Consider the following 23,153-nt stretch of genomic DNA (forward strand, 5'->3'; position numbering starts at 1 on the left):
CATGCCTTGATTGTGAGCTTGGTCCCCAGCAGTGGGCATGCAGGAGGCAGCCGATCAATGACTCATCATTGATGATTCTATCTCTCCTCCCTTCCTCTCTCTGAAATCAATAAAATATATTTAAAACAAAAACATATCCTCAGGTGAGGATTTACAAAAATATGTTTAAAAAAATAAAGTAGCCCTGGCCAGTGTTGCTGAATGGTTAGAGCTTCAGTGTGCACACCAAGTGGTCTTGGGTTCGATTCCTGGACAAGAGCAGGTACCTGGGTTGCAGGTTCAATTCCCTGCCACGGCAAGTGCAGGAGGCAACCAATGGATGTGTCTCTTTCACATGAATGTTTTTCTCTTCCCCTCCCTCCCTTCCATTCTCTCTAAAAATCAATGGGAAAAAATATCCTCTGGTGAGGATTAACAAAGCTAAAATAAAAAGGAAACTATAAGACTCAAGATAATGTAATTGATCAAGTTGTTTCAAAACTGTTGAGATAGCCCGGCTGGTGTGGCTCGGGTTGAGCATCAACCTATGAATCGACCTATGATCCAGGAGATCGTGGTTCGATTCCCAGTCAGGGCACATCCCCAGGCTTCAGGATTGGTCCCCAGTAGGGGGTGTGTGGGAGGCAGCTGATCAATGACTCTCATCACTGATGTTTCTCTCTCCTCTCTCCCTCTACCCTCCTCTCTGAAATCAATAAAGACATATTTTTATTTATTTATTTTTAAAATATATCTTTATTGATTTCATAGAGAGGAAAGGAGAGGGAGAGAGAGATAGAAATATCCATGATGAGAGAGTCATGGATCGGCTGCCTCCTGCAGGCTCCCAACTGGGGATCGAGCCCTCCACCCAGGCATGTGCCCTGACCGGGAATCGAACACCGATCGTCTGGATCCTGGGTCGATGCTCAACTACTGAGCCACGCCCGGCTGGGCAAGACATATTTTTAAAAAAACTGTTGAGCCCGGCCAGGTGTGGCTCAGCGGTTAAGCGTCGACCTAGGATCCAAGCGATCGGGGTTCGATTCCCGGTCAGGGCACATGCCCGGGTTGCAGGCTGCAGCCGATCAATGACTCTCTCATCATTGATGTTTCTAGCTCTCTCTCTCCCTCTCCTTTCCTCTCTCTGAAATCAATAAAGGTATATTTAAAAAAAAAACAAAAACTGTTGAGATGTAATTCCTTGCAAGATGGTTTATAATTTTGATGAAAGGTTTGCTATGGGCAGTGGAGGTGTTGCACAAAAAACAATAGACAGGGGAAGTTAGAAGAAAAGGTTTTAAATTTCTAAATAAAAGTTGGGTACCAAGCCTGAGCACAGTAGGGGGAACAGAAGAAATACAGAATTGTTCCCAGCCAGGCGTGGCTCAGTGGTTGAGTATCAACCTCAGATCCAGGAGCATGCAGTTCGAGACGGGGAGAGAGAGAGAGAGAGAGAGAGAGAGAGAGAGAGAGAGAGAGAAACATCAATGATGAGAGTCATTGATCAGCTGCCTCCTGCATGCCCCCGGCTGGGAATCGAGCCCAAAACCCAGGCGTGTGCCCTGACAGGGAATGGAACCTGTGACCTTTTGGTGTACAGAAGGATGTTCCAACTAGCTGAGCCACCTGGCCAGAGTAAGCAGTCCATTATTATTATTACCTCGACTTAGCCTAGCAAAGAATGATATTGAATTCCAAGACTGGTACTGACTAAATTTTTTTAAGAAAAATTCAAGTACCATAAATTCACTATTCTAACCATTTTAAAGTATACAATTCAGTGTTTCTTAGTATCATCACAATCTTGTGCAAACATCACCATTATCTAATTCCAGATCATGTTCATCGCCCCCCAAAGAGTCCTATACCCAGTAAGCAGTCATTCTCCATTCCCCTCTCCCTCAGCTCCTGACAACTACTAATCTACTTGCTGTCTCTCGATTTGCCTATTCTGGATGTTTCATAATCCTATACTTTTAAAAAATGTTTTTAATGATTTTAGAGAGATAGGAAGGGAGAAGGAGGGAGAGAGAAACATTGATGTGAGAGAGAAACATTGATCGGTTGCCTCCAGCCCAGGGATCAAACCCGAAACCTGACGGGAATGGAACGAGCGACCCTTCGGTGTGCGGGATGCCACGCAACCCAACTGAGCCACACTGGACAGGGCATAATTTTATACATTTTTAAAAGCAAACATTGGTGGCTAATAGTTCTAAGGGAGCAAGAATAGGACTAAAAAATTCAAGCTCTTAAAGTCACAGCTAAAGGTGATTAAGCTGAAAGAAGAAATTCTGAAAATGATACATTCTTAGCCCAGTAAGCAATATTCACTTGTGGTTATATTTCTGTATGATTACTGAGAACTTCAAAAATGCAAAGGGATAATACCAATTCCCCCACCCCAATTTTCCCAAGGAAAGGGATGGTAACTATCATTACTACATGCTGGACACAATACCAAGTGCTTTCGGTAAACTATGTTATTTCAATTTTTATACTCACAGGAGCCTTCAAGTTAAGCAATAACTTAGAGATCATAGAGCTAATAAGTGGAAGAGTCAGGATTCAAAAACCAGGTCTGTCTGACCCATATTGGCAAAAAGAAAGTCAAAGATAAAATCAACTGAAATCTAAAATTGAGTAGGAGATTACGAAAAAAAAGGAAAAAGAAAAGAGGAGAGGAGAGGAGAGGAGAGGAGAGGAGAGGAGAGGAGAGGAGAGGAGAGGAGAGGAGAGGAGAGGAGAGGAGAGGAGAGGAGAGGAGAGAAGAGAAGAGAAGAGAAGAGAAGAGAAGAGAAGAGAAGAGAAGAGAAGAGAAGAGAAGAGAAGAGAAGAGAAGAGAAGAGAAGAGAAAGGGGAGGGGAGGGGAGGGGAGGGGAGGGGAGGGGAGGGGAGGGGAGGGGAGGGGAGGGGAGGGGAGGGGAGGGGAGGGGAGGGGAGGGGAGGGGAGGGGAGGGGAGGGGAGGGGAGGGGAGGGGAGAGGAGAGGAGAGGAGAGGAGAGGAGAGGAGAGGAGAGGAGAGGAGAGGAGAGGAGAGGAGAGGAGAGGAGAGGAGAGGAGAGGAGAGGAGAGGAGAGGAGAGGAGAGAAAAAAGAAAAAAGAAAAGAAAAGAAAAAGGGTTAACAGTATAAGGGAATAAAGGAAAAGAGAGTTCTAGGAATGATGAGAGAGAGAAAGAAAAGGAAAAGCTAAATTTAACATTAATGCAGAAGGAGACAACCAGATCACTTTTCATTTCCAAGAGTTACTAGTAAGCTTCTATCTATTTTAAAAGTCCACTGTGATACTAAAGTCAGATTCACTGTTTATTTCAGCTGCCTCCTTTTTCAGGTCTCTCTATGATTAACTGGAGACAAAGTAAATGCAAATTAAAATAAATGTATTGGGCTTTTAGAAAAGTAATAAATTAAAACACTGGCCCCATATTATTTCTTACCCACATACACATTAAGGAGCTAGGGTTGCCAGAGTTTGCAAAAGATAAAAAAAAGAAACCCAAAACAGATGACTACTTAAATTTGAATTTCGAATTTCAGCTAAACAATGAATAATTTTTTAAATATAGTTATATCCCATGCATTTCATCTGAAACCTCTAAAAGGAAGCCTCCTTAGATTACAGGAATAATGACAATTGGCTTTCCTAAAACTTATAGTAGACCTGGAATTTACTTCATTTATATTGTTAGGGGCAGAGATGTTGATCATGCTCTGTTTACTTTGATTGTTAGCTATAGTTGAAAGAAATATTAATCATGTTCTGCTAACTGTGATTGTTCTGTTCTATTTAGAAAAAGCACTTTCTAACCTGGCTGGGAGTTGTACACACCCCACCCCACCCCCACCCCCCACCCCAGCAGGACATGGGAATTACCCTTGGAATGTGGTCCATTCTCCTTTTCTGAGAACTGCCTAAAGTCATGGAAAGATTATCAACCTTGTTCCCGAAACAATGAAATCCCAGAGGCACCTGCCCTTTGCAAGCCCCCCGCCCACATTGCTTGTAATCTGGTCCCAGAGATGCCTGCCCTTTTCCAGCCCGTTGGGGCCCCCAGCCCACCTCGCCTACCACCATGCCTGTAATTCCTACTTTCCCATGTAATCTTTGTCCTTCTACCCAATATAAGCAGCTCACTTGGGGGGGGGGGCACCAGCGCAGATTCTTGTGGATGACCCCAGCAATATTGGAATAAACGCTAGTACACAATTCAACCCTGTCTCTGCTTAATTGGCTCAAGTGATGACAGGCAGCCTGGACCCATTGTTGTTTGGTTTCAATATCAAAGTATTTCCTGCAAAGAAATAATATTTAAAACCTAACAAAAGTAATATTATAAAGGCATAATGTTTGGTAAGCTAGCAATAGTACTGTGTTTGTTTGTGAGAAATGAATCAAATTATCTTAAAATGTTGAAGTGTTTGTCCATTCCATAGAGGGCACTGTCAGTATTCAAGTAAATTACTGCCTCAAAAAACAAACAAACAACAACAAAACACTTAGGAGCTGGTATGGATGAGAAACGAACTAAATCTATGAGATTATATATTTTATCAGATAGTCGGCCATGAACATAAATTAGACTCAAGTAGATGAGAAATTCATTAAGGGTAAATTAGTATAAAGGAAGTTGTTAAAATATTCAATATCAGCACAGAACCAAACTAAAACTCTTGGATTCTCGGGTGACTGTCTCCTTTCTTTCAAAGTGGAGAGTAAATGCTTACCGTCCTTGCTCAGGACCGAGTCCATTCAGCATGGCGAACAGAAATTGCCTTCGGCCTTTTTGCTCCAGTGGGTCCAGGTCTATCACTGTATTAGGGTAAGAGGGAAAAAAGCAAAGAATCATACACTTTTGCTGTTTGGGCACTAAGACTTTTTCATAAGTGGTACATATAGAACAGAGGTTGGAAAAGTAGCCACCCAGTTTCATAAATAAAGCTTTATTGAACATAAAACTTTTTTTTTTTACATTTTATCTGTGGCTTCTTTCCAACTGCAACGAATAGTTGTGATAGAGACAGTTTGGCCCACATAGCCTAAAATATCTACTATATGGCCCTTTAAGAAAAAATTTGTCAACCTTTGATATAAAGATTGACAATCTCCATGAAAAGCTATTCTGCCATACGCCCAGATAGATGTCCTCTCACCACTTCAGAGGTGGAAGAATTCTAGGAGGCATTTGGGGGGAGAGGGGTACCTAGAGATCTGGGTTTTGTGGCAGTTCCACTTAAGGTACTTGTCTCAACATCCATGTCTCCCTTCCTCCTCATTTTTATATGGGAATGTTGCAACCTCCAATAAACTGACCTATGTTTTCCAGCCTCTACTTTAGCTAGGCTTGGCCCCGTGAGTAAGGCCTAGCCGTTATGTGGTATGAAACCTGCCCAATAGGCTCAGCAGGGAGGCATCCTTCCTCTCGCCGGCAGCCGTTAGGACCAAGGAGTAACTGAGTAACTGAAAGGATGGCGGAAGGCAACGCAGAAGTCTGGACCTCTGATGGCATCATGGAGCCTCATCCCTGAACTGCCCACCTCTGAACACAAGTGAGAAATAAACTTCTATCTGGTATGTTATAAGGTGAGGATATACTTTTTAAAAAATAGTATAGAAAACAAGAAATAGCTCTTAGAAACTTAAGATATTCAGTCAGTGACTGGAAGATAAAATTAAGGAAATCTCCCAAAAATCTAAAGAAAGAAAATAGAAGTAGAATTATAGGAGGGAAATGATAAAATTAGAGGATCAATTTGGAAGACCCAAATTCTAAGACAATGAGCCCTGGCTGGTGTTCTCGGTGGTTAGTGGTTAGAGTGCTGGCCCATGCACTGAAGTGTCGCAGGTTCGATTCCCAGTCACGGGAGCCTACCCGGGTTGCGGGTTTGAGCCCCGGCCCTGGCTGGGGCATGTGTGGAGGCCACCAATCGATGTGTCCCTCTCACACACACCCCCATCCCTCCCTTGGGAGAGGATTAACAAAAAAAATAGTTTTCTACTAAGAAAATGAGAAAATGTTAGAGATAAAATTATCAAAGAAATGCGATAATACTTCACAGAACTAAAAGCTATTAATTTCCAGATTGAAAGAGCCCACAGAATGGCCAGAGCAATTAAAGAAAGAATATGCACATTACTCTGAAATTTAAAACACTGGTAATAAAGAGAAAATGTTAAAATCTTCTGGGGAAGAAAGGGGTAGTTTTCATATACAGATTACACTCCTGGCCTGGATCTAGAGATCCATGGACCAACTGCTTTGAAATTCTGAATAAAAATGTTTTCAGCCCCGGCCATTGTGGCTCAGTGGGTTGGGCGTCAGCTGTGCACGGAAAAGGTCACCGGTTCGGGACTGGGGCTCTCTCCATAGTGGGAGCTGATCCATGTTTCACTCACATCAATGTTTCTCTCTTTCCCTCTCTCTCTAAAAATCAATTAGAAAATCTTTTTTAAAAAAATGATTTCAATATAGATGTCTGTACTTGGTCTAATTATCAATTGAATATATAGGTAAAATAAAGAAATTTCAAGCACACCTGTTTCAAAATATTTACTTTTAAGGTACCCTTTCTTTAACAGCTACTGGAAAATATGATCGGTTAAAATAAAAAAGTAAATCAGACAGAGGATGACACAGAACACAAGAGACAGAAAATCTAGCATAGGAGAGAGTTAAATAAATTTCCGAAATGGCAGCAGTGGCAATAGCTGAACTGCAGGCTAGACAGGAACAAGAGGATGAAGAGAATTCTTCAGGGGAAAAACAGATAAAATTATCTGACAGGTTTATTATTGGAATCTGGAAAGGCTGATGGTAGATGTGAAAAGAATTATAATAGGTATAAAAAAATAAAGCAAATGAAAAACTGAGGCAAGCAAAAAAAAAAAAACACAAGAAAGGAAATACAATCATGGTGTACTCATTGGCTCTGCAAGAATTAATATTTACGTATCTATAATAATAGATACAATTAAGATTGGATTAAATAAAAATTATGATCCAACTACATGGGAGGAAGAGAGCATGGGTGTGGTGTGAAAGAAATTTTATGTTCCAAGATAGAAAGTCAGCAGGTAATCTCTAACGTTGGTGAATCAGGAAATTGCAATAGAAACATTACTCAGAAAGATGAAGTTAAATAACAAGAAATAACAGAAAAAGTGAAAAGTGATATGGTGGGCTGAGGGGTGACAGGAGGGGCAAGGTAGTGATTTTGGGGGAAGGGGTGGGCAAAGGACTGTTTATTTTTAATTCAAAACCTTCTTAAGCTTGTTTGATATTTTTAAACCACATGCATATACTATTTTTTTTTGCATATACTATTTTGATAAATAAAAGAAAAAGGGTTAGCTCCACCCCATTAGAAGTCCGGAGCAGTGCTGACCCCTCGGTCTACACGTCTCCAGCCTCCCCTCCCTGCCGGCCACAGGGGATGCCTCACCCTTGCTAAAGTGGAAGTGGATCTCTTCGCCTGCCCTCGGTTTCCTCAGGGATATTGGCGTTTCCGTCTCGGACAGGGGCAGATCATAGAACTTATATTCCACGTACACCTGCTTTATGTTCTCATCAGACATCACTTCAGCTTCTGAGAGGAAGGCCAGGCTGACAATTTCAATGCACATCTTCTCTGACTCCTGGCAAGAAAAAGACATTTATTTCCTATAGGTTAGTGATGCTCCAAGTATATACTCCACTTAATTAACACACTACTCTCTATCGATCACAGGCATACTACAGCCGAGGTATTACTGCTTGAGAAGCAATTTATAGGTAAAATTGGCACCAAGAGGCAACTTGACCGAATTGTCCCAGCTAACGTGTGGGGAATTTGTAATAAGAAGCCAGTCGTTCTATCCCCTAGTCCAGTGAATCACGTCTTCAGACAAGCCTTTCTCAGCCGTCTCCACACACAGAAAGAATCAAGAAACTTCCTGAGCAGAGAGCTTTTCTTCAACTTTCTTGATGAAAACCAATCCAGCATTTTCCTGAGATTAGCCCCTAAGAAACCTATGGACTGATACTGGAGATTTAATAGCTGTTTAGCCACTACAGCAAAGAGCTGCCTGTCTGGGTTTGTTGTTGTTGGTTTAGTGCTGGCTGGGGCTCCCTTATTATGATTACATCCCCGCTACTGGGTGCATCTCACAGCTGAAAGCACTGCACCAGAGTTACGGTAAGGAGCATGATAGCCATTCGCCACATGTGGTTATTGAACACTTGAAATGTGACTAATCTGAATGGGGATTTGCTGTCACACAGGATTTTGAAGACTGCATGAAAAAAAAAGAATGTAAGATATCTCAATATTTTTTTCTATTGATTTCATGTTGAAATAATACCTCGGATATTTAGGTTAAATAAAATATATTTTTTAATTTATATTTTTAAAATTTTTACTTGTTTCTTTTCACACTTTAATGTAGCCACCAGAAATATTTTAATTACATCTGTAGCCCACATTATATTCTGTTGGAGAGCACGTCATAAACTGTAAGCTCCATGAGTTTTAGGACCTCAAGTCTGCTGCACTAACCTCTTTAGTGAGAGCATTTAGCATTCCCTTTATTTGTTTCTTCTTCATGCGACCTAGATCTAAGTAATTTTCAAAATTACTTTTGACTCCTTCCCTTACAAACACTCTTATTTCATTAAAGCTAGGGGCTGACGCCCTGGCCAGGTGCTCAGTTGGTTAGAGCGTTGTCCCCATACGCCAAGGTTGCGGGTTCAATCCCTGGCCAGGGCGCATATGAAAATCCACCAATGAATGAGTAAGTAGTGGAACAACAAAGTGATGTTTCTCTCTCTCCCTTCCTCTCTCTCTCTCTCTCTAAAATCAATCAACAAAAATTTTTTTTTTAAAAGTTAGGAACTGAGAATATTGGGGGAATAGTGTTGGTAACACTGTGAGAAAAAGACCACTATAGTGTGTGAGTACAAATTGGTATAATTGGGGGGATGATAATTTTATCATCCATGAAAATTTTAAGTGCACAATTCCTTTTAAAACCAGCAGTTCCACTCGTAGGAATCTATCCCACAAAAACATTTACCAAATACACAAAGATACACGTGAATAAGGCTGTAACTGTGGCATTATCCCCCCCTTTTCCTCTTTTACTGTAGGTACCTGGTTGCACAGAAATGAAAGTGACAAGGTCTTGGTACAGTTGGTCTGTTTACAGATCAGAAGGCACATTTTGTAAACACTAGTTATGGTCATCAAATATTTGTTCCTCTCAAGGCTCATTTACAAAGTCTGGCTGTGGAATTTACTTTTTTTGCCCCCAGTTTTATGGAGGCATAATAATATATAACAGCCTGGCCGGGCATGGCTCAGTGGTTGAGCGTCGGCCTAGGATCCAGGAGATCGGGGTTCGATTCCTGGTCGGGGCATGTGCCTGAGTTGCAGGTTCGATCCCCAGTCGGGGGCGTGCAGGAGGCAGCCGATCAATGACTCTCTCATCATTGATGTTTCTATCTCTCTCCCTCTCCCTTCCTCTCTCTGAAATCAATAAAGAAATATATTAAAAATAATAATAATAATATATAACATTCTCTTGGTTTTCTGTACCTCAAGTAAAGCAAACGCATTTCAGTGACAGGCCCTTGGCATATGCCATTCCCTCTGCCTGAGATGGTTTCCCCCCAGCTCTTCTTCCCTTCTCAGTCTTCAGACTTCAGTTCAAATGTCTCCTCCTCAGAGCGGCCTTTCCTCACCGTGGCTTTATCCAACTCAACCCCTCTCATTGCTATCGATTATTGTCACCCTATTTATTTTCTTCATAGTATTTAGAATCAGCAAGTATCTGGTTTATTTGTGCACTGATTTATATTTGTTTTCCCTCAGAATGTAAGATTCAAGAGGGAAGGGACCAGCCCTGGCCAGTGTGGCTCAGTTGGTTGGAGTGCCATCCTGTACACCAGAAGGAGGCGGGAGGCAACCAATTGATGGTTCTCTCTTGCATCAATGTCTCTCTCTCTCCTTTCCCTCTCTCAGATCAATTAAAAAAAAGAGGGAAGGGACCAGTTCTTCATCAATGTTTTATTCATCATTTTAGGTGCAGAGAGCCTGGCGAATACTAAGACAGGCGCCCGGCAATTACTTGTTGAAGGAGCACGCCACTCGCAGGGCCGCGGCGAGGACCTGGTGAGTTAATGGACACCCAGCACAGAGCACAGAGCTCAATCAGCGCTGCACACTGAGGTCTAAGCGAAAGGTCAGGTATTAATTTAATGGGGCACTGCTCAGCATTCAAGAGAAATTAAATAGAAAAACGAAATGTATCGACTTGGATAGACTACCAAACATTACTGACTGGAAAATGCACGTTTCAGAATAATATGCATAAAAAAAGAAAGTGGGGGAAACTGAGTGAAGGGCACATGGCACCGTCCTGTACATTTTTTGCAACTGTTTACATATCTATAATTATTTTAAAACAAAAAGTTAAAAAATATATATGCACAGTTTAATGTCATTTATTTGAAAGCAAAAAAGACAAATACAAAACAATATGAATGCTAAAGTTCTTTTTTTTAAGATCTGAAAAGATATTCCTCAAAATTCAAAACATTAGTTTCCTTGGGGGTGTGGAAGGAAGAGACAGCAGGGATTATAAGTAGTGGTCAAAAGAGATTTCGCTTTATCTGTAGTATTCTAGTTTTTTTTTAAAAAAAGTATTCTTACCTTACTTGTGTAATTTAATAAAAAAATATTTTAATCTGTAAATAAACCTATAGCAAAGGATCAGAAACCTATAATTATATGCAGATTACATCAAGTTTATTCTGATAACAAAGGTGAGTTAGGAGGAAGATTAACATTTGAGTCAGTTACACATGAAGGCCTTATTCATTTTTATTAGGTAGAACCATATAAACACAATAGTCCACCTTTTTTTAATCTATAAAAATGATAATTTCATATGGTTTGTTGTGGACTAAAATGTCTGTACCCCCCTCAGAAGTCATATATTAAAACCCTAGTCCTGCGCTGGCCGGCATGGCTCAGTAATGCCCACTCACCTAAGGGGTTTGGGTTTGATTCCCAGTTAAAGGCAGGTACCTGGGTTTCAGGTTCGATTCCCCTGCCCTGGTGGGAGCTCAAGAGGGAGGCAACCAGTAGACGTGCCTCTCTCACATCAGTGTTTTTCCCTCTCTCTTCTCTCTCTCTCTTCTCTCCCTCCTGCCTTCTACTCTCTCTAAAAATCAATGGAGCCCGGACAGGTGTGGCTCAGCGGTTGAGCATCGACCTAGGATCCAGGCAATCTGGGTTCGATTCCCGGTCAGGGCACATGCCCTGTTGTGGGCTTGATCAATGACTCTCTCATCATTGTTGTTTCTCTCTCTCTCTCCCCTCCTTTCCTCTCTCTGAAATCAATAAAGATATATTAAAAAAAAAAAAAAAAAAAGTCAATGGAAAAAAATGTCCTCAGGTGAGGATTTAAAAAAACAACAAAACCACCCCTAATCCCAATGTGGTGGTATTTGGAGATGGAGCCTTTGGGAGGTAATTAGGTCATGAGGGTGGAGCCCTTATACATAGGATTAGTGCCCTTATGAGAAGAGGTCAGAGTTAGCTCACGCTGCCATGTGATGATACCATGACAAGCTGACAATCTGCAACCTGGAATAGGGTCCCTGCCAGAGTCTGACCACGCTGGCACCCTGATCTTGGACTTCCAGCCTTGAGAACTGTGTGAAATAAATTGCTGTTGTTTATAAGCGACCCAGTCTCTGCTACTTCATTATAGCAGTCCAAATTGACTAAGATATGTTTCTGTATTTTAATTTGATCCAGAATCCTTTACATGAGCTAGTTCCATTATGTAATCTTATTGGGACTGAACAGAAAAAAAAAAAGTATACAATTAGTAATATTAAATCACATTAACCACTGTATATACTAACTCATTTGAACTTGCTGGCAGAAATCCTAAGAGCAGTTAGTTATGCAGCCAGCATTAATGACAGACAGACAGACAGACAGTTCCCTGCAGCTTATTAGTTAAGGTGTGTTAGCTACTTTGGCTGGGGTGGGGGCAGAGTTGCTAAAATGAATTAGCTAGCATATGAAAGGGATCAGGACATCCTCCACACCTGAAATTAAGAGTATAAGAAAAAAGAATAAACTCTGAGCTTTTTTATACCTACTACAACTAAAAGACTAACCTGAGGCCATAGAGCAAATGGAAATGATTGCTCCCTTCTCATTAGTAGCCGTTAAGAAGGGGAGAGAAAAGTTTTCTAAGGTCGACTCAGAGTGGAAGAGTGATCCCTGGGACTAAGAAAGGGACTTCATCTGGAGGAAACCACATTTGGAATGAGATAATTTCTTGGGGATTCTTAGAGAGAAGGTAAGTACAGGGGGCCTTTAGGAACCTTCTGCTGGTCCTGCACAAATCCTATGAACACGGGAACTGTCCTAATTCTGGACTCACAGAAAAGCTGTTTAAAATCCATATGTATTGGCATTGTTTCACTTTTTTAGAAGCATAAGGGAAAGGCATTTTGAAAGAGTCTTTTTAAAGTTGAACTGTTCAACCTATCGAATTAACCTGGCAGGCGGAAGAGAAATGACACCCCCGTTTCAATCCCCTCCCCTTGGGCCTAGTCCTGCTCTGTGAGGGTGACCACCAGATTATAAAAGCTTGACCTTGAGGACTAGAAAATTTCAGAGAGGATAGACTATTGCCATCATCATCATCATCATCATCACTATCATTTAGTGCTTAATTTGCCTCAGGCATTGTACTGAACTCTTACCACACACATTACCTTCTTTAAATCTTACCTCATCACTATCAGGTAGGCATACTTAATATTAGTGCTTTACAGATGAGGGAACAAAGCCTAATAGAGGTTAAATAACTCCGCCAACACTGCATAGATTGTAAGGAGCGGAGCCAGATCTGAACCACTGCGGCCTGAACCAAATCTCCATGCTCTTCAACGCCACGCTCTTTGCCTCCTCTATTTCCCGGGCTGACCCCAGTCAGAAGAGGGACAGAGCTCAAGTATTGTACCTGGGCCTTCAACTCCTTCAATCTTTTATACCTAGCTGTTTTGAAATACAGTCATGATTGAGTACATATATGTCTGTATTTTAAGTTTAATTTGATAATAATAACACTATCTTTTTGCTAAGTAGGCTCAGTTTTCATATGTAGTTCCTCAAGTAACATTTTTGGGTACACAAAGACTTTCTAAAAGGAGATTTTATTCAGCAGCCTTTAATTTAGAGAAATATTTTTAATGCAATCTGTCTACCTCATAGTTCAAAAATTTGCTGCCCAGCTGGCTGCTTTGGGGTTGATCCGAGGTGGCGTGGCTTAGCAACCTTCACTGGGCCTCCAGCTCCTTCACTAACGAGCTCTATAAACTTGGACACATCAGTTAATCGCTTTGGCCTTTATGATCTCTAAGGTGTTACTGTCTAGCTCTAACATTCAGTGGCTCTGATGTGTCTTCTAAACATTTCTCAGACATTAATTACATAATATCTAAAAAAGATATGACAGGTAAAAGTTCAATCAACGATAAACTTAACTACTCGCCATGTTTACTTGTTTAAGTACCGCTTTTGAGCTGCTGCTCCCCACTCCAGTATCCTTCAGTTTCCCGCAAATCCTCAGGACAGGTTCTGACTTTCGAGTAAGAGTTTTCTGATCTCTACAAAATTTCCCTCTTCTGGATTCTTCCAAACCTTACAGTTTATATCACATGATCTACCCACTTGATTCTAGGTCACCTATACTTTACTGTTTCTAATGAAGTTCACAGTCCTCAATTCAATTTTAATCTTTCATTCAGTCATTCATTCAACAAATATTTACCAAGTACCTACAAACATGCCAGGGAGCATTCCAGTGCCTTGAGAGAGTGATTGTTTTCTACCTCATTTATGACCCACAAGATTCTAATACAACGATTGTCGAATATACCTGTGGATATTTATTCATATATTTGTGTGTGTGTCCTGAATTAGTTCCAAAAGAGATTTGAAACTGAAATGTTTAATAAACAATTGTAATGACAGGTTTTAAAGGTTGGGTGGAAAACTTCAGAAACTGAATGATCCCTCGGGGCCCTCCCAGGAAGAATCCCTTCCTCTTGTCCAGCTTCCACCTCCCCAGGGAAACCTGCTCTCTTTAGGGGGAGTTAAAGAAAGGGGCATCACCCAGGCTGGGGATGAATCGCAGGACACAGCGAAGGCAGGCAAGGCATCCAAACAGGAGAGAAGTGCTGAAGCAAGTCCTTGTTTACACCACATCGAGAAAATGGTCCTTTCACCATCAACAGAGTTCTATTCATTCCCGATGGATATTTAACTAAATAACTTGAATTTCCCACCAGGTTCATTAAAACTAGATTTGAACTTCACATACATGGTCATTAAGCACACTAACTGTCATTATTTACAATATTGTCACACACTCAATAATCACCCCAGTGTACTTACTGCCTTAGGACATTTCTGAGATACGGGTGTCACTATGTCGTCACTGTCTGTAGTTTGTGCTTCACTGACTTCAGAAGCTTGTTCGTGGGGTTCTTCATCTGCTAAAGAAGATGCTGGAGTCACAGAATTGTCTCAGAGCACCCTGTCTAGCCCAAGAAAAGACCCAGTGCCTATATCCTCAATCTACTGTCTGGTCACTAGTTCTGGCTGAGTTTCGATTTTGGCTGAGTTAATTAAGAATCAAATCTTCTTTTACAAAGGTTCCCTTACTCTGAAGCTTGCCAAACATATAGGGTTCACTTGAAAAAATGGGGAAAAAAGGAAAGAAGGAAGGGAGGAAATTAGTTCGTTCATCCTTTGGTAGGAGCTGGAGAAAATGACCAAGCCAAGAAAAAACAGAGCAATCAGGGTGTGGAAGATTGCATTTTCCAAAGACAGCCTCAAACAATATCTCCCATCCCACATGCTTTCTGCGCAATGTGACCTTGACACATTTTATTGGACATTTGAATTTCCTCTTTTTAGAGTGCCATTCAAATCTTTCGCTCATTTTCCTATTCGGTTCTTTGTTTTTTTCTTATTGATTTGTAGGAGTTCTGTGTATTTTCTGAACTTGAGTCCTTTGATGGTTACATGTGTTACAAATGTCTTTTCCACTCTTGTAGATTGCCTATTTAACCTCTTACTTAACACAGTTCTTACTTATAAGGCAGTCAGCTTTATCAATGTTTTTCTTTATGATTAGTGCATTTTGTTTCTTATTAAAACTTTCCTGCCTGGCGGGCGTGGCTTGGCGGTTGAGCGTCGCCGGACCTAGGACCCAGGAATTGTCAGTTTGATTCCTGGTCAGGCCACGTGCCCAGGTTGCGGCCTCGATCCCCAGTAGGAGGCGTGCAGGAGGCAGCCGATCAATGACTCTCATCATTGATGTTTTTCTCTCTCCCCCTCTCCCTTCCTCTCTCTGAAATCAATAAAGATATATTTAAAACAAAACAAAACTTTCCTTATCCTAAATGATGAATAACTGTTATGAGTATTTGTGAACAAGTCTTCGTGTGGAGAAGTGCTTTCTCTTGCGTAGATACTTAAGAGGAGAATTGCTGGGTTGTAAACTACATGCTTAACTTTTTTTCTTTTTCTATTTTCTATGTAATGTATGTAGGCCACAAAATAGCAGTGAACTATATGTTTAGTGATATAGCTCACTGTGGAGTGTGTTCTTCTTTATTCTCCCAAATAGCCCAAGTTGGGAAAGGTTATTTAAAAAAACCAGCACACTGTAACGTAAAACTGAGCCTCGGTCCTTCGGTTCTAACTTCACACGAAAAGTTTGTCAATGGCCCGGCCGGGTGTGGCTCAGCGGTTGAGCGTCGACCTAGGATCCAGGCGATCAGGGTTCGATTCCCGGTCAGGGCACATGCCCGGGTTGCGGGCTCGATCAATGGCTCTCTCATCATTGATGTTTCTATCTCTCTCTCTCCCTCTCCTTTCCTCTCTCTGAAATCAATAAAGATATATTTAAAAAAAAAAAAAGAAAGAAAGAAAAGTTTGTCAATGAAAATGAAGGAAGAAAGTAACTGTCTTGATAAAATAATTCAATGATTAATAGGAAAATCAGATTTTAAAAAGACAATACCATTTACAGGATGGAGGGCTTCGTTTTGTATCAGTGCTGAAGGGGATGATTTCATTTCCTCTTCCTTTTGCTGATCTTTTAAATCATCATCTATGGAGATGTTAAGCCCTGAGAACTTCCATTCAGTGTAGTTCACCTGCTAGAGAATATACACAACAAATGAAATTACATATGATATTATATAATTATTTAATAAAATTAATAATCACATAAAATTACACATTAATATATGTAACTAATACAATATAAATTATTATAACATAGTGTAACATATAATTGTGTAATCATATAATACATATTTATAATCTCATATATACATATTTTTAGGTGCTACATAGTAACTTTAACTCAGTTTCCTAGGAAGAAAAGGCAGTATTAAGCACATAGTAAGTGTTCAACAAGTACTTATTCTTTTTAAAAATATATATTTTTTAAATTGATTTTTAGAGAGACAGAGGGAGAGAGAGATAGAGAAACATTGATGTGAGAGTGACACTGATCCATGCCCCTGACCGGGAATTAAACCTTTCGGTGCACGGGACAATGCCCAACCAACTGAGCACACCAGCCAGGGCAAAATTTATTCTTTAATTTATTGTGATTACAGTTGAGGTGGACTGGTTAAAACTGTAGTACTAAAGTTCTAAGCATAAATTCCAGATTACACAATCTGTTGAATTAAATTACATTGAAATGAACAGTCCAGAGATTTATTAAATTACTTGTGTTTGTGAAAACACATAGTAGCTACAAAAAGCCACGATTATTGCCTATCTTGTGTGTCTGCTTCTGTGTTTTCCCCTGAGAATAATGTATTTGGGGGATGCTACAACCAACCTGTTAGTTCTCCAGGGTTTCTAAGGCCTTACCTGTAGAGTAATTCCACTTAAGATGTTACGACTAAGATACTCCATTCTGTTCTTTCCTTGGATGCCTATTCTTTTGCCATGTTTTCTTCTTGAATAGCTTGCAACCTGGTGCTCCCTTTCCTTTCTTTCTCCCATCTGAGGAGGTTTCCTCTTAGTTGGATACAGGTCAGCTTCAATGGGAATCTCAGCAGATGCCACTTGGTCCTGAACAAAAGGATCAGAGAAAGCCTTGTAAGGTGATAGTTTAACAGCCGTGATTCTCAGGAAAGGAATTTGTAGGCTGACATTAGACTTTGTTTCTCTCCTGCCATAGAGCTGAGGGATGCCATCTCTCTCTTCTCCCCGCAATAAAACCCAGAGTTAGGCTCCATGAAAAAGCCTCATAGCACTATGAGGGGTGCTGACTAAGTCTGCAGAACACATGACATCCACGAAAGGAACTTTTCCCTTCCAATTTTAGTACTGTTTTCTTCAAATATGCTCCATAGGATTGGTGGACGTCTGCTACCTGGGGAGGAAAGGAAGCCTTTTCCTCATCAGATGAGATCTCTAAATTGTCGTTGGCATCATTCTCCTCAGTCTGAGCTTCTGGTTTCAGGGAGCTCTCTGGAGGTAGATAGCAAGACTTCCAATCCAATTGTATCTGAACGGATCCATTGGGTTTCCCCTCAGGGTCAGTGAGGTTAAAATCACCTGAAAGACACACAGACATTAATAAGATCCGATCAGATGAAACAGGCAAGTGAGCATTTATCAGCACCTTGTCTATTCCCCCCATTTTAAAATTTTACCATATTCTGTAACATTAATCAAATAATCATGATGATGATACACTCAGAAGGAACATAGCATGCTCTTGGATATTTATATTTCCATAGAATATTTACTTCTAATATTCCCTCAAAATATTTGTAGGGGAAGGTGCGTAGCTCCAGGTTTCAGGAAGGGATGGTCAAAGGATGTATGGCGAGGAATAGCTTGCTTGTCATCAGTCTCCCAGTCAAAAAACAAGATCGCATTATTATTGCTGTTACCAAATGCTTGCTGTGCCTTAGGCATACCAAGAAAACCATTATCTACATTCAAGTGGTCCCTATTTCTAAAATAATAAAAGCCAAGAAAACATAAGCAAAATGGCTTCTCCCAAACACCACACTTCTGACTTGCAATGCTGACTAATTTAACAGATGACTCACATTGTCTCTCCTCTTTGGCAAAGGATGACTTGTGAGCATTAGCGTCAGTCTTATTTACTTACTTTTTTTAAAGCACTAGTGGTATTGGGAGGAGCAGGCCTCATACACTTCTTGGAACATTCAGATGCTTGTTAAACATGGTTGGTATACTGGCTGTACCCTTACCACTTCCTAATGAGAGCATGGGTACCCCTGCCTCACCCTTCCAGAGAGTTCACCCGTCCTAGGTGCACCCCACAACCTTGAGTATGAAAGTAAAGTAAGGTACTATGAAGTTAAGCTCCATATTGGGGCAGGAAATTTTCAAGAAATGTCCCTTCGTCGTGGTATGGCATGGAAATCTTGTTAATTTATGTCTAATGTTTAAAGGAAGTAAGAGAATTAAGGGGGAGTGTTAGGACACAGTTTATAACCTGATATCTAAGAAACAGGTGCTGAGAAACAATAGGCCGTAAGTAAAGGCAAATACTGGGAAGCACTACAGAACTGGAAACAGTTCATAGAAAGAGGTATGACTTCAGGTTGGTGGGTCTGCCCACTTGGGAATCTCGTTTTAGTTGTTGAAAAGAAGCAGATGGAGCCAGTGTTTCCGTGTCATTAGTGAGATTCTAAGTCTGCTTCGTGGCTCTTGACAATATTCTAAAATCCTTTCAGCAGGTTTTAAGAGAGACTGTTCCAAGCAAGTAATCAAAGAAAAGTAGAATTAGGATGGGGACACAAACTGGGCAGACCATAAAGATGCAGTAACTTGAACTCCCACCTTTAATGGATTTGTTTTGCGCAAGAGGCAGCAAGGGCACTTGGACTTTGCCAAGGTACGAGCCAGGCTCTGAGTCTTCATCATCAAAAACGTATATAGACTGGACCTCCCGTCTCAGATATTGATGCAGGTCAGAAGTCACAAGCACTGGAAATCGAGCCTGGTCTCTAAAGTAGGGATTGTTGCTGGCTGGAATGATGGCAGTGTCGTGGTCAGGAAAGGTGAAAAAGCGATACATGACGTACGGACTGGGTTGGGTCCCCAGCCATCGACTCTGGAGGCCACAGCATCTGGTGATTTCCACCCGCAGCTCGTTCTGATGCTTCCAAGTCTCTGATCTGGACTGGAGAGATGTTGGTCTTGGATGGAGGAAAAGGGCAACCTGAGAGAGTTGTAGGTGAAGCCTAGCACCCTTGATGTGCAAGAGCTATGACCTAGAGAACTGTCTCATCCTAACTAGGTCACAGAGAAGCCTTATGACTTTCACCTGCCTGCAAACCGGCACTGGCAGATGGTTATCTGAGGGCCATGCTGGCACTCAGGCCTAGCTTAGAGAATGGAACAGAGAAGCTATTTGGTTCACAGCAGGGAGAGGTAGCTAGCTCCAAGGGCATGGTTTCATTTCAAATTCAGGCTTGACCAAGGGAAAAATCTGAACTAGTTGTGGTGTGACAGTTTTTCTCTTCCATTCACATTCGATGTGAGAATGGGAGAATGAGCTGCTCTCATGAGCTGCTTGGTGAGGCTCCTTTGAGATGCACGGACACATCCTGTTTCTCACCTCATCCTCCTGGGCTCTCCAGGCCCCAGGCACATTGGTTGACATGTAGGCCTGGGTTTTCTTTCGTTTATTGCTTGCCTGTAGGCTGGGTCTTATGGGGAAGTGCAGCCTCATCCAGTATTCAAGCACCCCAAAGTCCTCTCCGCCAGCTCCTGGGTAGCAGAAAGTATGAAAGGCATGGAGGATACAGATAGCATGAAGATCAGGAATAAAGGCAGAGGAAATGGGAAAGCACCAGAAGAGCAAATATAGACTTTGGGAATTCTGCATTAGTCCCAGGAGCTGTGGGAAGCCAACAGCACTTACCAGTAAGTGTGGCAGAGCCATGGACTCTCTCTACAGTCTCCAGCACCCTGTCAAAGGAAATCCATCCAGCTGCAAGGGTGTGGTGGTCACTGGCTAGAGCCTGGTGAAGATCAAGCCGGGCTGAAGCCCCTTGAAGGTAGTGCAAGAAAAGGGAATCTGTCTCTACCACATACTGGGAGGTGAAGTCATAGAGCGGCTGCGGCCCCCCAGCTAGCGGGGTACAGTGGGTTTCAAAATCATAGAAGGAATAGGTGCAGAAAGTGGTAGGTTGAGTGTCTTCAGCCTGAGCCAGAGCGGCAGGTGTCAGGAAGGCCCGGTGGATGTGCAGCTCAAACAAATTCTCACTCTGATGCAGCAGAGAAGTGTCCACTTTACCATCATCTCTGTGGGCTGGCAGTGTTTTCAGACATGACATCTGTCGGGTACCATAAGCCACGTCTTTGAGCTGTTCTAGAGGGGAAAGAAAACTGCCCATCCATTAAAGAATAGGGAGCCCTTTCTTAGAACAAAGGAAGGTGGACAGAGGAGAAGAGAAATCATGGTGGAAGTCCAAGTTGTGATTATTTCAAGAAACCATGTGATTCACAAGGAAAAGCAGCAGAATGGCAACCAGGAGCTTTGAATTCTGACAGCTAAATAATCCAATGTCTCCTTTAGAGATTAGGTTCAAAATGAGTGATTGGAAAGTAAACGCTAAGCTCAGGAAAACACTGGAGGCACAATTTCTTCTACGAATGATGTTTTGGCTTATAACAAGGTCTTGTGAATTATTGGTAATTCCATCAGAGAATTGCTAGAAACGGAAAATGTGAATATTTCCAAAAGTTGGGATATTGGCCAGGGAAAGAATAGCAAGTTATAGTCATGGTGTCTATTACGTCACATTGGGCCCCACCAAGCAATGATTCCCCTTCTCCAGCCAGATCAGTCACAAGAATCTTCATTTTGTTATAACTGAATTTCTCCCTGGCCAGTTTGCCTCAGCATTTAATGTTGGCCTGCAGACTGAAGGGTCCCGGGTTCGATTCCGGCCAAGGGCACATGCCTCAGTTATAGGCTCAATCCCTGGCCCCGACAGGGGCACGTGCAAGAAGCAACCAGTCGATGTGTTTCTCTCACATTGATCTTTCTCTTTCTCTCTCTCTCCCTCCTTCCTTTCCACTCTCTCTGAAAAGCAACAGAAAAAATATCCTCAGGTGAGGATTAAAAACAAAAATTTATTTCATCATAAGAAGGCAAAAAAATAAAAATCCACTTTAAGTTAAAGAATAATGACTTGAAAAGTGGACGAGAACACTTTTTGGAGAGAGGTTGAAAATATTGGCAATGGAATGCAAAGAAATGTAAGACAGTCTACCAAACCTGTGCATTACCTCCCACTCGGAAACTTTGATATCAGGGAGTATTTGAGTCTCCAGTGTGTTGATGGTGAAGGTCCTATTTAAAGAGTTAAAGTAGTAGAATAAAAATATTTTGGTTACATTAGAACTTCTTCCTGCCCCAAATAAGTGGAATACAGAGATTGACATGGGTTTCTTAAATGATAGGATAGATAAAACTCAAAACAAATTTAAAATTTTGCATTACATGACACAAGGTTAACAATCTTAGCATACAAAAAAATTCTACAAATGAGTAAAATACTATGAAGAAATGATTAAGACCAGAAACAAGCAATTCTCAAAAGAAATAATGCGAATAACTGGTAAATATACAATAATGCGAATAACTGGTAAATAACTGGTAAATATAGCCTTACCAGTAATGAAAGAACTATTAAGTTAAAGCAAATGAATCTTTAGAAGGAGATAAAAGTATTTGTCCTGCACTGTCCAGGGAGAAAACCCTGAATCTGAATGAAACACAGGAGAATTTCACTGCACAGGGGGATTTCCTTTGTTATGTAGCAGTAACCTTTTAACAGACTCACCCCGGCCTGATAATCATGCTCCAGAAAGTCCCACCTCCTTTCCCTCTAGTTCAGAGCTAAGTGTCCTGCTTACCGACTGTGCTTTCCAGAGACAGGGCTGCCCTGAACAGTGGTTTCAAATATTCTCATGGCATCAATGAAACAGCCATATCACAAAAATAACAAATGAACATTCTGGCTTGAATATCAGTCTTTGATGAATTTTGCTCGGTGTAAGTCGGGTCTCTCACCACCGAATGTAACAGCACAGCCAGTATTCTTGACACGCAAGGCTGAGGCCAGATTCTAGTGATTTGGTAGTGATTGTACTAAATATAGGAAATACCACATTATGAAATTTGCAAAGTGTCCAGCCAGCTGCCCTGTTGTGCTGACATCCTCAAACTACAACAAAGAATTTAGAGACTTTTAGAGAGAAATCACATAAAAGGATGATGAGAGATAAGTGAGGACGTTCTCTTATCTCGCAAAACCTGCTGAGCAGGCCCGGGTTGAGGTCACAATCCTGAGCCAGGGAGTGTTTACGCCACCCCGAGGGCCTGCGGTGATCTGCTCCCGTTCTCAAGATAGATTCAGCAGTTGCGGGGCCCTGTGGGAACTCTCCAGGGAAATCAGAGAAAGACGCTGACGTGGTGGAGCAAAAGAAGCCGCTAGCCACATATTAAAACGAAGACGGCAGGATAAAGAACAGGAGGGGTAAGCCACGCGCCAAGGACATGAGAAGTGGCCCCTAGGCGGGCGCACAGAGCAGCACAGACAGTAGCCGTGCGACGGGTCCCGGGATGAAAACAAAATACTAAGACTTGCCGGATAGTGGAAGGCCACGGCTTCTCAATATACCTTCCAGCTGCTTGATACGATTGTTCTTGAGGTCTAGGAGTTTATTTAGCCTCTCCATTTTTTCTTTGTGATCTTTATTCTCGTTATTGGTTTTGGTCATCATTGCATCCAGCTCCTCCTGAAATAAAATAAGGTCTCAACTTTTCTATCTCAGTGGCCCGGGACTAAAGAACCTAAATACAAGCTGGTGGTTGCTGGGTAAAGGAGGCTCCACTATCTCCTTAGCGGGGCCAACGCGTCCACTAGAAAAAAACTTGGATTCCTCACAGACCCCTCCAGGACCAGTAGTGCTGTTAGTGCCACAGGGTAGGATTTTCCTGGGAATGGCGAAATTGAAACCCACAAGGTTCACACCTGCCATTTTCATTAGCTGGCCCCTTCAGCGGCTTCT

At 41.7% G+C, this 23,153-nt stretch overlaps 1 protein-coding gene across 1 annotated transcript in view; it reads right to left on the minus strand.

The window, feature by feature from the left end:
• Positions 1 to 23,153, minus strand: part of RPGRIP1 (RPGR interacting protein 1) — a gene marked incomplete at its 3' end in the record, with an annotated part of 31,947 nt that overhangs the window by 3,346 nt on the left and 5,448 nt on the right. The window contains exons 6-15 of the mRNA XM_081142553.1: positions 22,730 to 22,880; positions 19,993 to 20,442; positions 19,687 to 19,838; positions 18,906 to 19,248; positions 17,458 to 17,642; positions 16,950 to 17,153; positions 16,081 to 16,219; positions 14,445 to 14,545; positions 7,425 to 7,617; positions 4,710 to 4,794 (exon numbers count right to left, since the gene is read on the minus strand). Coding sequence (XP_080998679.1) covers positions 4,710 to 4,794; positions 7,425 to 7,617; positions 14,445 to 14,545; positions 16,081 to 16,219; positions 16,950 to 17,153; positions 17,458 to 17,642; positions 18,906 to 19,248; positions 19,687 to 19,838; positions 19,993 to 20,442; positions 22,730 to 22,880 — 2,003 coding nt within the window. The remainder of the gene's footprint in view (positions 1 to 4,709; positions 4,795 to 7,424; positions 7,618 to 14,444; positions 14,546 to 16,080; positions 16,220 to 16,949; positions 17,154 to 17,457; positions 17,643 to 18,905; positions 19,249 to 19,686; positions 19,839 to 19,992; positions 20,443 to 22,729; positions 22,881 to 23,153) is intronic.

Source organism: Miniopterus schreibersii (genome assembly GCF_964146895.1).
Source record: "Miniopterus schreibersii genome assembly, chromosome: 1".
In the NCBI taxonomy this organism is placed as follows: Eukaryota; Metazoa; Chordata; class Mammalia; order Chiroptera; family Miniopteridae; genus Miniopterus; species Miniopterus schreibersii.